Source organism: Notolepis coatsorum (assembly GCF_963971535.1).
Source record: "Notolepis coatsorum genome assembly, chromosome: 11".
NCBI classification, from domain to species: domain Eukaryota; kingdom Metazoa; phylum Chordata; class Actinopteri; order Aulopiformes; family Paralepididae; genus Notolepis; species Notolepis coatsorum.
This window is the reverse complement of record NC_140175.1, coordinates 88578373-88594540: the sequence shown is the minus strand read 5'-3', so window position 1 is coordinate 88594540 and position 16168 is coordinate 88578373. Positions and strand designations below refer to the sequence as shown.

At 41.3% G+C, this 16168-nt stretch overlaps 1 protein-coding gene across 1 annotated transcript in view; it reads right to left on the bottom strand.

Moving 5' to 3' along the window:
• The window catches only part of LOC311237389 (putative E3 ubiquitin-protein ligase HERC1), a gene marked incomplete at its 5' end in the record, with an annotated part of 186538 nt that overhangs the window by 99869 nt on the left and 70501 nt on the right, over positions 1–16168 (bottom strand). The window contains 7 exon segments of the mRNA XM_084325228.1: positions 665–760; positions 4872–4969; positions 5130–5291; positions 8290–8456; positions 10655–10895; positions 11881–12001; positions 14413–14604. Coding sequence (XP_084181354.1) covers positions 665–760; positions 4872–4969; positions 5130–5291; positions 8290–8456; positions 10655–10895; positions 11881–12001; positions 14413–14604 — 1077 coding nt within the window.

Sequence of the window (16168 nt, the reverse complement as noted above, 5' to 3'; positions counted from 1 at the left end):
TACATTTCCTATGTTACATTCTAATATAAAATATACAGTAAGTGTAAAATTGTAAAAGTAAAAGTCCAGGAAGATAGTACTGTCACCCTGTGCTAAGTGATGCAGTGAGGCACAGTGATGCATTATAAAGTCTGATGGCTGTCGGAATGGGACTTCCTGTGCTGTTCAGTGCTACATCTTGGGAGTAGTCTAACACTGAACGTGTTCCTTCTGTCAGCCAAGTCTGTGTATAGTGGGTGGGAGGGGTTGTCCCTGATGGCATGGAGTATTTAGCACTACACAGGCTATGATGTAATTATGCTCTTATGCTGTTGACTACATACATTAGGAGCCTAGTTTAGCCTGCTAACCACTAAGTGTGTCTGACTCTTAACCACCAAAACCTGCACAGACTACAACGTATGACATATATCATGTCAGTTAGGGTACCTTGTGTATGGTTTACTTTTACTCGTACTCATAGTATATATTCAGATTCAAATTCTATATTTCCTATATGTATTGTAATGTATAATATAACTGACAGGGCATACAGACCCTCATCTGCACCTTTTGTTTACAACGTTTATTTTTCTCATATTTTTATATTGTGATATAATTTGATTTCCCATATTTATGTCTTTCTACTATTACCCTGCCCATATCTGTGGTCCTGTAGATTTACCCGTGTGTGTTTTTCAGACGGCTCTGTTCGGTTCTTCTCAGCCAACGGCTCTTCCCACATACAGACAGACAGCAGCCCAAACAATTGTTCAACAATCTAATAGGGAGACAGGGGAAAAGAGGAAGAAGGTTCAGTTACAGAGTTATTAAATCATTCTTCTTTTTTAACAACAAGCACAACACAATACAGTAATACAATAATACATAAGACACCACAGGACAATACTTCAACAATATTAACTACAATAACAACAAGACAATCAGAAATAATAAAAATAATAATAAATACAGAGTATAAAAACATATAAAATATAAAAAATTTATTAAATGATATTATTACAGACACCCCAAAGAACAATTCCTCCCCCACTGCTGCCGTAAGTGGGATTGTCAGGTTACATATGTTTGAAAGTTTAGTTGTTTAGATTTCCAAAAACGAGCCACTGGTGGGCAATCCCAAAACAAATTAAATCATTCTTAACACTTTCAGCGCCAGAGGTTTCAGTGCCGTGTGCCAGCGATTTAATGAATGGGGATACATGCTAGTGTTTGCAGGGCTAAAACTATATTAAATATCATAGCTATGGATATAAAACTATTGCCCATTTGACATCGTATCTATCGTTCAATTTGTGAAAAAGAAATAATTCTTTCATCCATACATTCCCGTTTAATACCGTGGTGAATATGTGATTAAATTGGGTATAGAATATATAAATTAGTACCGAGTAATAGTGTTAATCAGATGTACGTATGTACTAGGGATGGGCGTGAGTAATCGATTAATTGATTACTCGTAGCTATAAAAAAATATATATATATATCGAAATTATACGTTTTTATGAAAAAATTTATCTTTATTTTTAAAAAAATTTATAATATATCTTTTCACATAATGTGTAAGATTATAACTGTTGGTTTCCTTAGACATAATACGTGAATGAACAAAAATAAGTAAAAAAATAATTGATGTCATAGTAAAACATTATAGACCATTTGTAATGTCACAGTATGATGTCATATAGAACATTCTAGAACATTTGTGATGTCACAGTATGATGTCATATAGAACATTCTAGAACATTTGTGATGTCACAGTATGATGTCATATAGACATTCTAGAACATTTGTGATGTCACAGTATGATGTCATAGAACATTCTAGAACATTTGTGATGTCATAATAGAACTTTTTTCTATATATATTCAACAATTCTCTCAGAAGATCTCATTCTTCATCTACTAACTAACTCAGACTGTTGACTTGTGAACGTTGGCTTTGTTTTATTGAATCCTTGTCGTTTTGGGAGCATGGATTTTCACGGCGGTGGATCTGGAGGTGTGGTCGTTAGCCGCAGCAGCGATCCAGCTTTTCTGACCAAACTTTGGACACTGGTGGAAAACCCAGAAACTGACCCTCTCATCTGCTGGAGCCCAAATGGAACTAGTTTTCATCTATTTGACCAGGGCCGCTTCTCCAAGGAGGTTCTTCCAAAGTGTTTCAGGCACAACAACATGGCCAGCTTCGTACAACAACTCAACATATATGGATTCCGTAAGGTGGTCCAAGAGCATGGGGTTCTTGTGAAACAGGAGTTAGACGACACAGAGTTCCAACATCCTCATTTCATCAGAGGACAAGATCAGCTGCTGAAGAACATCAAACGCAAAGTCACCATTGTGTCCAATCTGAAGCAGGATGAGCTGAAAGTGTTTCCTGAGGAGCTGTCTAAGATCCTCAGTGATGTTCAGCTGATGAAGGAAAAACTGGAGAACAGCGAATCTAAGATCATCTCTATTAAACAGGAGAACAAGGCTTTGGGGAGGGAAATTGCCAGTCTGAAACAGAACCACTCACAGCAGCAGAAAGTTGTCAACAAGTTGAAGAGACTACTCATCGCAACCAAGGACGATTGGGATTGGGAGGTGGGAGGGGGGGGTTTTGATGTTTGATGACTGATGTTTCATGTTGATGTAACCAGTGCCTAACAATCTGTACCGCAAACAATTACCACCAACCATTGTTGTGTGGCATTAAAGTATCTTGTATCTTGTATAGTTTTAGAGTAATTCTGTGTAATCCCAGGAAACGCCGCTATGCAGCGTTTAGTGCATTTCACTAGACAGGGTATCTGCAGGTTTAGCCCAGTCAGATTTAAGGCTTTTTAAGACTTTTTAATGCCACTCAGAATTAAATTTAATACCAATTTCACAATAACAAAATGGCAAAAATCATGCAACGACACCAATTAGTTTAAGTTTAGAGACACATTGGTCCAAAGATGTTTATTAAAACATAACTTGGAAACTTAAAAATCTTGAACTTAAAGGAGTAACTGGATTGGATGAATTTCAACAAAGGGGTGACCAAACATAAATAGCAAATATAGCTATACAAAATATACCAGGGGCTAGGGATGCCCCGATCACGTTTTTTGCCACCGATACGATCACCGATCGCCGTGAGCCATATCGGCCGATACCGATCCGATACCGATCGTTTTTGATTAAAAGAAATTAAAATTTATTTTATATAAAAAATTTTCTTTTTTCTTTATAAAATATATATATTATATAATTAGACTTGTACTTGTATTATCTGCGAGACATCGCCACCACGCAATAAGCTCCACTGTCTGTGTGTACTCTAGTAGCCTCGAGCTACGGCCAGGATTCTCCGGAGCTGCAGCTGGACCTATACTCGAGTAGCCTCGAGCTACGGCAAGGATTCTCCGGCGCTGCAGCTGGACCCTAGTATTGGTATAACGTTAAATCACATTCACAAGCCCTCAGCTCGAATACGCATCTAATCAGTGTTATAAGACATTGATATCAGGAGCTATCTGTAGCTACTGCTAGCCGGATATATAACGTTAATACAACGCCTCAGTGAATTATTTAGTTCAATGGGACATTTCGTTTTGAACAGTGAACTAGCTTGCGCTAACGTGAGCTAACAGCTAACAGGTATCATACACTCTACTAGATTTTGTGGAGCGTTTGTTTATGTCAGGAGCTATCGGTAGCTGGCCGACTAGATACCGTTCGGTTAGACAATGCCTCATCATGTATTAAACTAAAAGTGAATAGTTGACTGGGTCGTTTTGTAACGGTAGCTAAGCTAATGTTAGCTCAAGGAGACGCCGTCCTCCCGTGTCCCGTCTCACTAGACTAGACCCGTGTTTACATGCGTACGGGAGGGGCTGGAGGAATGAGCAGACGCCGCACCACCGGTGTCTGAGACAGAACTCAGCGACAGCGTGTGAGATCGGAGATTTGATAAAGTCAAACTGTATCTCCCGTTAACAGTTTTCCCCCAGATTTCATAATAAAACATAAGATGACATGGCATTTTATCTTTCCTTTCTATGGCATTTTTAAGACCTCTGAAAATGGATTTAAGACATTTTAAGACAAACTAAGGCCTTAATTATTGATAAACAAATTTAAGACCTTTTAAGACTTTTTAAGGATCCGCGGACACCCTGCTAGAAACCGTAGCATTCCTCGCCTGGATCAACAATCAATCTGAAATCAACGCTATATTATCAGTATTATGTTTCATCATGCATGCATGAAAGGGTGGGGGGGTGGGGGTTCTATGCTTCGATCGTCACCAACGGCATACATTGTGGAGTAACGTTACAGTAACACTTTCGGATCACAATGAAGGCATGCTCGGATCAACGCAAGATTTATACCATATAGCCCTTACCTTGACTAGGATGTACTGCAAAAATATTCCAATGATCTGATCGCCATTCCAAGTATTGATGTCGATCGTGTTGCCAACATAATCCACCGAAGAACATGAATCGGGAGTACCGGTACTTGATTATCATCAATCCATGTGTTATAACCGCTCGCCATACCCGACTAGGAAAACCAGGACCGGACTTTTTAGATCGACGTACAGCCCAAGCTAGAGAGTTTCCAAGGATGTGCAATACCGGCCGCAAGGCATCAGGCGGCGGTATTGGACGTTTGCGATCTCAGACCCATTCCCAATGATAACATCAGGCTCCCTCGATGGATTATGAATGGAAATAGCGAATAAAAGAAATAACAACCAAAACCCAACTTTTCTCGGGTTTGGCACTCAAGCGATGGCGAGTTAACCCGACTTATCTCGGGTCTGGCGTCCGATGTGTTACGGAGGACAGACACGTGATATACTGTAAGTACAGTAAGTACTGGTCATTTTCTCACCTGTTGAATTTGAACCGCCTCCAAACAAGCAGGCAACAGACCTTCCAGGATGTGGAAGGCCAGGAGTTTGGTGCGAAGGTTCCGGAAGAGCGGGGAACCTGTAAATAAATACATGTATTAAATACATAAATAAATATACACACACATACACACACACACACACACACACACACACACACACACACACAGAGAGAGAGAGAAAGAGTAATTCATTACTGTGAATAATAGAGAGAATGTGAAACAGCTCCAGTCTTGTACCTGAAGAGCACTTGTGGGAGATAATGGCCATGAGCGGATCGATCCACTTGACGAAGGCAGAGAGCCTGTTGGTGACTCGTAGTGACAGGATGCGCCGCAGGAACACCAGGAAGTCAGCGAGCTGAGACTCGATCACCTTGCCGCTCCGCACCACCTCCATCCCTGCGTGGGGTTTAGAAAGAGAAACCACACCGCAGGCTCAAGTTACTTACGTAATAATAATAACTTTATTTGTATAGCACCTTTCATACAGGGGATTGCAGTTCAATGGCTTTACATAAGTAAGAAATAAGACATAAAATCAGTGTAAAACAAGCAGCAAGAGCAAAGCATAAAGTGGAATAAAATAATGCAGATATATTAATCAAATCATATCAGAACCTCATGTTCCAATATGCTTCTGTAATCTGTTACAAAACATGTGTAGAGATAAAAATAAAAAGTAAAATAATAGCAAGGGTAAAATGAGCAGACCTATACATTTTTTTAACTCGATTAATCGCATGATTGTCCATAGTTATTATTATTTTATTTTTTCTACCTTAAACTGATCTTTTTCAAGTTCCAAGTTTTAATACTCTTATCAACATGCGAGTCAACAAATGCTTGCTTTATGCAGCCATTTAACACAAAAGGATGACCCTCATGCATTGCAAATTTGCATCAAATTCAAAACAGAGTGATGCACAAAATAACTTAAAAGAAAATAATAATTTAAAACAATGAATAAAGTGTGCATGAAATAATAGGGGAAAGAAAACGTTAGGAACTTGTTACATTGACCCACAAAAGGGCTGATTAATCACACCCCCCCCTCTCTCTCTCACACACACTCTCCCAGCTCTCTTTCTGTCTTGCCCCTTCATCATCTCTCTCACCCCCCTCTCTCTCTATATCTCTCACACACACTTCAGAAACAAACATAGTATCAATGAGAGCATCAATAATACACCTGAGTGAAGTCTAGTTAAAAAAAAAAAAAAAAAAAAAAAATGTAAGTTAATCGTGAGCAGTGATGGGCAGTAGCTAGCTACAAGTAGCGACGCTACATAGCTTAACTACAATTCTCAGTAGTGTGATGGTAGCATCACTACTTTTGAACCAAGTAGCGTTCTCTGTAGTGCAGCTATTTTTAGAACGAAGTAGTGACGTAGCGTGTGGAAACGCTACACGCTACTATCCGGAGAAACAGACAAAGATTTGTGAAAAAATAAAAACTCCCAGCAGAAAACCCACTATGATTGGTTGGTTGGTTTAGATATGAGTATGACGACTCACGATTGGGTAAGGTTAGGCCAAAACATTACGGGTAGGCCAATCAGAGGCAGGATAGGGCGGGACTCCAGCTCCGCAAACCCGGAAGTGCAAATCAAAACAGACCGCTGAATGAATTAATGCAATTTAACAGATTACATGAACCAGTCCGCGCGAAATGGCAGAGGGATTCGATGTTTCCAGGGCTGATGGCATTGATGAAGATGATGATGTCAATAACAACAATGCCTCTCCATGGCCCTATCTGGAAAAATGTTTGACTGAAAAAACGCCTAAAACATAATGTTTAGGTGTTTATTGTGTCAGCCAAAAACGAAGCTGATCTCAACTTCCCACACGCCCAGCACTAACTCGAGAACACATATTCAGGTGAGCTGATGAAAATCTTTACATTAAACATTGTCAACTGTTCCCAAACAGCACACAAGTCAGTACACTTTCCGTCAACAGCTTTAACTAATAGATAGCTGCTATCATGTTTAACTGTAGGCAGAAAATGAACAATATTATGGGGGTGGAGGAAAAGAAAAAACAAACTAACATTAAATACATACACTAAGAGGGAAAAGAGCAGTGGTTCTCAACCTGTGGGTCAGGACCCCCAGGGGGGGTCCCCACATGATTTTGGGGCCATGGAATGTTTTGTGAGTTACATATTTAAATACATTTGGTCATTTAGCTGACGCTTTCATTCAAAGCAACTTACAAATTGTGTACAACAAGTCAGCAGGAGTGGTACATATCTAGCAGCCAAGGATAAGTAAGTATTGTTTGTCTAGAAGTGTCAAGCTTGAGTGTTATACTCTGAGTACATGTATACTGTAGTAGTATAGACATATTAGCATAGTTGGAGGGCTTGTTTCAGTTTTATAATAAACAATCAAACTGAACCATTTTTTTCCCTGCCTATTTGTTTGGTGGAAACCTGATCATGAAGTTAAAAAAAAAAAAAAAAAAAAAAAGTAGTGCCGATGTAGTTAGCTATTTTTGCCATGTTCTTGTAGTGTAGCTTGCTACATTTCTCTGGGGATAGCTTCCATTGTAGTTGAGCTATATTTAATCGAGAGTAACTTGTAGTGTAGCTTACTACATTTTCCAAGTAGCTTGCCCATCACTGATCGTGAGTTAAAAAAATAGTGGCGTTAATAGAATCGCGCGATAACGCGTTAATACTGCGTTAACTTTGACAGCCTTAATTTTTTCACATTAGGATCTAACATCCCAACAGGCCACCTTGTTTATGGTTTGATTCAGTTTTAGTAGAATAGAAAAGACATGAATGATGAAATGAGGACATAAAGTTCAGACATACTATAAAATCACCGTTTTTTACAGTGCAATAAAATAGTTCTGGATTACCGTTTAACAGTTCAAAGTCATCTTTACCTTCTGTTTGGTATCCACAGTTTAAAACTTGACAGTCTTCCCTCTTGTTGGATACCCACTTTGACCCTTCGAACCTCCCACTCAGGGCAAACTTAAGTTAGGGACATTTCTTTTTTTTGTATTGGTTTTTACTACCGGGCAGTCCGATAGAGAGCGAGAGCGAGAGCGAGAGCGAGAGCGAGAGAGCGAGAGAGCGAGAGAGCGAGAGAGACGCAGCGCGTTCCGTGGTTCGCCACTTGGTCGCCCCAGGGACATTTTCTATAGCGGGCTCCTAAGTAACATGTCTATCAATTACCAAACTGTACGATCGCCAATGGGAATGAATAAAGGAATATATTATCTTGGAAAGGTGAAGGACATACAACAGTGCCTCAAATGTACCCGTTATTTTCTCAGATCCTCTTATTTTTAAACAAGGTGCGGTTGCATCACATGACCACAGGGTGGCAGTCTAAACACAGCGCAGCTTTAACTCTGTGTCACATAGCCTTTGCCTCACCTTCTAGCTTGGCTCTCTTGGCACTAGACTCCAGGTCAGTGTCCTCTACTGCTCCCCTCTCTGGCACCTCCTGCTGGTGGAAGGTGTGCAGGAGACTCTGCAGCTGTTCACACATCACGTCCATCAGAGCCTGGGACACATCTGTAGGCAGCGCCTCCTCACAGGAGCTGAGGTTAGAGGATACAACACCGAGATAAGGGACACATCTGTAGGCAGCGCCTCCTCACAGGAGCTGAGGTTAGAGGATACAACACAGAGATAAGGGACACATCTAGAGAGTAATACTGAACTATAAGCCACTCATCATACACACAATTAATGCTAAATCACAATTATGTCACAATTCACAATTGTGCAACCGTATACACTGTACTTAAGTAAATAACTCATTTGGAACTTACCCGTGCTTGCTATTTTATTCAAATTGTGTTTTTAAGTTGCAGGAAATTACAGCAAATGGCTTTCTTTGTTGCACATGTTTTACCACCCAGACGGGGGCCACCGCCCCCCCCCCCCACACCCCTCCGCCCCCCCCCTTCTAGTAGTAACTCAGCACCGTCTTGTTGGAGAATCCTGGGGAGAGCCCTGCGCGCAACAAAGGCCTCACGCCGGATTTGAACCTACGACATTACAACTAACATGGTATTCCAGGACGCCACAAAATTCAGACACCTTAAATCGCCTTATTGGGAGGTGTAGTGGTTTTGATCCACTTTTTCTCCCATTTTTCTATATTTTTCTCCCATCCCAATTTCGTATCATCCAATTCAACCCTCCCCTGTCACGAACGCTGTTTCTTGCCTCCCACAAGCCGGCTGCAATGTGGACTAAGTCATAAATAGCACAAGTCCCCTCCGGTACTTGAGGTAACAGCAGTCGCATCTTTTCACCTGCGCAGCTCGATCTCTCAGTGGCGAGGAGTAACGCGTGGGAGGCTCACGCTGCCCCCGACACTTCCTGATTCTACTGCGCAGGCGCACCAACCAACCTGTAGGAGTCGCTGTCCACAACGCCCGATCCCCACCCATCAGTTTCCCTCCCCCTAATACGGCCAATGTGTATTAGTACGGACGACCAGCTAAACTGAAAGCAAATGTGGAGCGCTGGGCTCGAACAGGCGAGCCCAGCGTCTCCAGATTTTGTGGCGAGCGCCTTGCCCACTACGCATTGGGAGGTGTAGTGGTTACGTCAAATTGCAATGTATTTCCAATGGACACATTTCTAAATCGACTCGTTTAAAACAAATAAAGCATGAACATTGGCATGGTGTACCTTTCTGTGCGTATTCATCCACAATCTATAGCTCAACATGACACAATTCACAATTAACCCTTTATCTGCCAGGGATTATTCTGATCATATACCCCTCTCTGCCACTGTTGAAAGTCTATGGAGATGTTCCCCTTCTTTGCAGGGCTATAACTTTTTAAATTGTATTGCTAAATTGACATTACTATGGCCCATTCAACGTCAAGTATCTATCGTTTAGGATGTAGCAACGTTCTACTTTTTCATTCACATATTCATACTAAAATATGGTCTAGACTCTAAAGTATAAATATGTTTTTATCGTTTTCTGCAGCATTCTGCAGAACGTGATTTATAGCCATAAATGCATTATATTGATGATCAAATACAGTTTGATAGCGATCGGCGCCAGATAAAAAATTTCAAATGTACGTGCTTCTAGAAGTTACTACTCATCATCTGATGTTGACCGGATGGGGGGGGGGGGAGGGTCGGTTATAATTCCGTGGCCAACGTTAGATGATTCATGTAGTGTGGGTGATATGATCATCAGAGCAGTTTGTATCGAACACTGTAATAATAAACGCTGAAACTTACCCCAGTCTCCTCGGGCCGTTGGGCGATCAGCTTGGAGTAGAAAGTTTCCTATTATGGGATGTTGATCTAGATTAACCATTTCCAGGTTGTATAATACTATATACGTCCAAATAACGTTGTTTATTGAGTTAGGGCGAGCGATTGATTATCCAGTGTGTCGAGATGGAGCCCCGGGAGCTATAGCGAGTGGTCGGACCGAATTTGGATGAGCACCACTTTCTGTTTCCGGTTTGCCGTTTGGGCGATCCGCCGATCGTAAAATAATTACGTATAATTTTATTTCAACCAAAAATGCTTAAACAATAATGTTAGTGATAGAAGGGAACTCATTTTGTGCAAAAATGGAAAACTTGCCAATGTTCATGAGGCAGAATTATTACAATAGCCGATAATATATTTTCCCAATGATAAATCCCTATACGGGTGGACCACGCGGGGAAACTAAAGTGACGTCAGACTACACCTCCCTATGGCTCCATCACAAGTGTCTAATGTCTCCCTGATATCCCTACGCTCTCACCTCGCGGCTATGGCCAGGATCTGCAGCAGGCGGGTGCAGGCCAGCTTGACGGCCCCACTCAGCAGCATGTGTCCGGACACAGAGGCCGCCAGCCAGCGCTGGTTCATCAGCACACAGGTGTTGTCGGTCAGCGTGGACAGGATCTCCAGGATGCCACACTTGATGACCACCACCAGGTCCACGGGCTGGTAGTGGAAGTTCAGAGCGAACACGGTGGCTAGGAGCAGGTGCTGGCAGCAGCCTGGAGGGCAGAGGGCGACACACGGGTTCAGCTGGTGAGGGGGACATCTTTTACAATGTTTTGTTCTTCTTCAATAAGTAAATGATATTCAGTAACTCACTGTTGGAACATACTTTCCTAGTTTGAAGGGCTAAATTCTTGTTCTGTGAACAAGCATTACAATATATGTCTAAGACAATGTGAACTTATAGAGCACTGTTTTTGTCTGTTTTTGCTGTGTGTTTGTTCTGTGGTGTTTCTTCCCTCGGCTCCTTGCTCTACAGGCATCAACTGAAGGGATGGCCTGATCTTGGTCTTGATGGCCTGATGGTACTTTGTACAAGGATTATATATTTGGACTATGTGGACTGAATGGCAACTGTGAAGCTGTCTCTTACACAAAGCCATGTAAAAAGACTTTGCGTCTACTACTATTTTTCAATCTTTAAGACTTGATATGTCTAACAATGGTAGGAGACACGAAGGAGTGACTGGTTGTCTTGTTTTTTCTTTTTTTCCTTTCTGTTGAGGGGAGGGGGGGTATATATATAGTTTTGTGCATAGCTGATGTCTTTATTTGGTCTATTCTGTCTGCTTTGTTTGTATATGTGTTAAAACACTGAATAAAAATAATATCAAGACTGTTGGAACATTGAAGTAATGGTGATAAAGGTCCACATTCATAAAAAGCCAATATTCAAACTCACTTTGTTTCAAATGTGTTCCTTTTTTCCCCTTCCAATTCAATGTAGATAATACAGCACAAACGTTTGTGTGTGCAGGCCTTGTTCAGTATACAGGCTTTCAGTGCCAGTATTCTATATTATCTGCGTTGACAACAAATAAAGCACGAAAGTAGCAGTCATAGAAACCGAATGAGCAGAGAGTAGTTTCTTCAAACAACTCCACTGGAAAGAAAATCCGTTGTTTTGAATAAAAGATTCTCGAATAAAAAACAGCCCCGGAAACAGATCCAACCAATTCACACACAAGTCACCCGACCGACCTGTCTTTTCCCTCTCGAGCAGGACCTTCTGCCGGAGGACACGCGCCACCTGCTGGTAGAGGGTGTGAGCTGCGGACTGGAGCTCTCTCTGGGATGCCATGGATGCCGACTGGGTGCCAGACTGGATGAGAGAGGGATGAGAGAGTTTTATAAGCCAACTGTACACAACACACATGGGACCGCGTTACTATCAGTAGTATCATCAGTCGAGCTGGTCAAACTAGAGGTGGTGGGCGAGAGGAGGGCGAGAAAAAAGCTGGACGCTATTTATAATGGAACCACGCCGTCTAGCCAGAATGAGGAGCACGTGCGGCCATAGACTTATCTCCCCATGACTAGGGATGGGTACCGGATCCGGTACTTTTAAGGGTATCGACCTAATCACGTCGGTACTACAGAGTACCGAATCACGTGAGATCCACTGGTGCCAAATTTTTAATTTTTATTTTTTTTCGTCTGATGACGTCAACGTTTCATTTACCGCTAAATGAACCCTATGAAGTGTGCCGCACGTTCACATGCAAAATACACTCTTACACTCTTAGTATTTGACTTGATTCAAGAACAACAACAACAAAGCACTCGGGGCAATGGCAAGCCGAAAACGGTCGCAAGTGTGGTTACTCTTTACAAAGCTAGATGCACTAGATATTCTACACCGGGTCCACTCCTCTTCAATTTGTGCCAGGCACGGACTGATCCAATGTAAAATTGTTCACCGTTCACACTTTACTAAAGTCAGGCTAGCCCAAGATCTATGGCAACATTGATCCCACCTGTGACAGATGCCACCGTGCCCCTGCTACACATAGTCACATGTTTTGGTCGTGCCCTTCCCTACATAATTTTTGGTCTGAAATATTTGAAACTATCTCAAATAGTATTGAGATCCCAATCAGCCCGACTGCCATAACTGCTTGCTTTGGTGTCTCTATCTCCCCTACTACCCTGTCTTTGCCACGATGTAAAGCTGACCTGGTGGCATTTGTTACTCTCCTGGCTAGACGTCTCATTTTACTGCACTGGAAGTCACCCACTCCATCTCACTCTATGTGGCTCAGGGATATTTTGCACTTCCTTAAGATGGAGAAAATAAGGTGTGTCATAAGGGGTTCTACAGCTAGATTTTATAAAACATGGGGTCGTTTCTTTACTTATGTTGGGGAACAAGGTTCAATCAACCCCCCCATAAATAATGCTCACTCCTAGCCTAGCACTGCCCAGTCGATTGACCTATCTACATGTGCAAATGTAACCTGATGTCTACCTTCTCACTTAAAAAAAAAATAAGTGTTCCATTCCTCTATTTCTGCTGTACAGTCCTTGTCCTGAGTGTACATATCTGTTTAATTGACTGTATGTCCGAAACAATATTTATATTTATTTTGTGGTGTACTCGCTTTAGTCTATATATTCAACAGACCTATACTTTGACTACTTATACGTAGCTTTGTGCAATATGTATATTATTTACATTCAACAGACCTATATTTTGTCTATTTATACATAGCTTTGTGCAATAGGTATATTGTTTATCCAACATACCTATATTTTGACTAATTATATGTAGCTTTGTGCAATATGTATATTGTCTACATTCAACAGACCTATATTTTGACTACTTATATGTAGATATGTGCAATACGTCTGGCATATATGTGTACAATTTGACCTTGTGCTCATTGCAACGAAAAAAACTTCAATAAACAAAGTTTTGAAAAAAAAACAAAGCTAGATGCAGACAACGACACTGAGGCTTCGACATCTTCAGGTATATTTATTTAAATATATAGATGTGTAGCTTTTAGTTCAGCAGAATAGTTCATTGCTGCTAGAGTGGTTTGTTTAATCGATTTATACTTGTTATTTTGTATTTAAAAGATAGTGTGTATACAGTATATATATATATTAACAAATTGTTCTAAATAAATAATAATGATAATAAATCATTTGAAGTTTAGACAATTTTTTTACAACTGAGGTAGGTAGATTACAATTTTAGAGACTAAAGTACAGAAAAAAGGTACCGTTGGGTACCGGCATTGATTCAAATGTGAACGGTACCCAACCCTACCCACGACACACCACAAACCACCTTGACCAGTCCTTCATGCCAGTAGCCATCAGGCTCCACAACTGTGGGTACGGATGGTGAGTTTTCGAACTGTTAGGACTATCTGACTCTCAATACTGAAACACAACTTCTAATTTCATCCTTATATCTTACAGTGACTCCTTACTTTGCCATCCCTTAACCCTTTCACTACCACACTACAGAAGGTTAACCCTTTATGATCACACCACAGACGGTTAACCGTCTGTAGTGCGATAGTAAAGGGTTAACCTTCTGTAGTGTGGTAGTGAAAGGGTTAACCATGTGTTGTGTGGCAGTGAAAGGGTTAACTTTCTGTATTGTCGCAGTGAAAGGGTTAACCATTTGGTAGTGTGGTAGTGTGAAAGGGTTAACCCACTGAATTAACAGTTACGGATGTACAAGTTGCCGTGGTAACAGCCGGCAGGGGGAGGAGTTACCGTGTAGTGCTGCATCTTGTCATTGGCTCCCGACAGGCAGCCGATGACGGGCGTTCCCAGACCGAAGCAGCCGGAGAGGAACTGCAGCTGCACCGACTGCAGCAGGCCAGGGAAGCAGGGGGGCGCTGTGGAGCTCTTCTCCTCCATCTCCGACAGGAAGGAGGAGATCTGACACAGGGCCTCCAGGCGCACCTGCCACAGAGACAGAGCCGGGATCATACAGCGGCGACCATTCGTGTGTTATTTGTAGCAGTCAAGTACAGTGTTTTAGCTGTTGGCCCAGTCAAAAAAAAAAAGAAAAAGAAAAAAAATATATATATATATATATATTTAGTGCTGTCAAACGATTAAAATATTTAACTCGATTAATCGCATGATTGTCCATAGTTAACTCGCGATTAATCGCAAATTAATCGCATTTTTTTTTATTACCTTAAACAGATCTTTTTCAAGTTCCAAGTTTTAATACTCTTATCAACATGCGAGTCAACAAATGCTTGCTTTGTGCAGCCATTTAACACAAAGGGATGACCCTCATGCATTGCAAATTTTCATCAAATTCAAAACAGAGTGATGCACAAAATAACTTAAAAGAAAATAATAATTTAAAACAATGAATAAAATGTGCATGAAATAATAGGGGAAAGAAAACGTTAGGAACTTGTTACATTCACACACACAAGGGCTGATTAATCACACACCCCCCTCTCTCCCTCACACACACACTCTCCCAGCTCTTTTTCTCTTTTGCCCCTTCCTCATCTCTCTCACCCCCCTCTCTCTCTATATCTCACACACACACACACACACACACACACACACACACACACACACACACACACACACACACACACACACACACACACACACACACACACACACACACACACACACACACACACACACACACACACACACACACTTCAGAAACAAACATAGTATCAATGAGAGCATCAATAATACACCTGAGTGAAGTCTAGTAAAAAAAAAAAAAAAAAAAAAAAATTTTTTTAGTTAATCTTGAGTTAAAAAAATTAGTGGCATTAATAGAATCGGGAGTTAACGCGATATTAACGCGATTTATACAACGGCATGCAAATTTCGCGATTCTGATTGGCCATTTACACGTCTTTATTGGCAACAATCCACGGTCCTGGGCTCAGGACCCGCCCACAACCGAATCACATAATCACTCCGCCGGCTCACTCCGGGAGAATGTTGATAGCGCCAGAATGTTGATAGCGCCATAAGCCCATAACGACTAAATATGAAGCGATTCTGTCAAGGGGAATGTGTTAGTCCTTTAAACAATGTTGGATGATGTAATTGATGGGTCTTGAGTCAATCTAGAACAAAAGAAAAATCGCGGATTGATTGATAGATTAATTGATTGATTTAAATTTCTACTTCCTTCCCACTGACTGCAGCGTTCACTCTCACACTGTCCGACGCTGGCGTACCCACAAACACACACACACACACACACACACACACACACACACGCACACACACACACACACACACACACACTCCTGTCTGCAACAGCGGGGGAGTCAGACTGAGAGAGAAGCAGCGCTGTTTTAAGTGAGCATGGTCTATTGAATTGATTGATTGGTTGATTGCTAATTTTATTACTGTACCCCTGGTTTCCAACTGGTTAAGTTTAGGCTAAAAGAAATAAATAAAAAAATAGGGCGAAGAAAACGTTTTTTTTCCTATAGGGCAAAGAAAACCTTTTAATTTGTTTTACCTACTT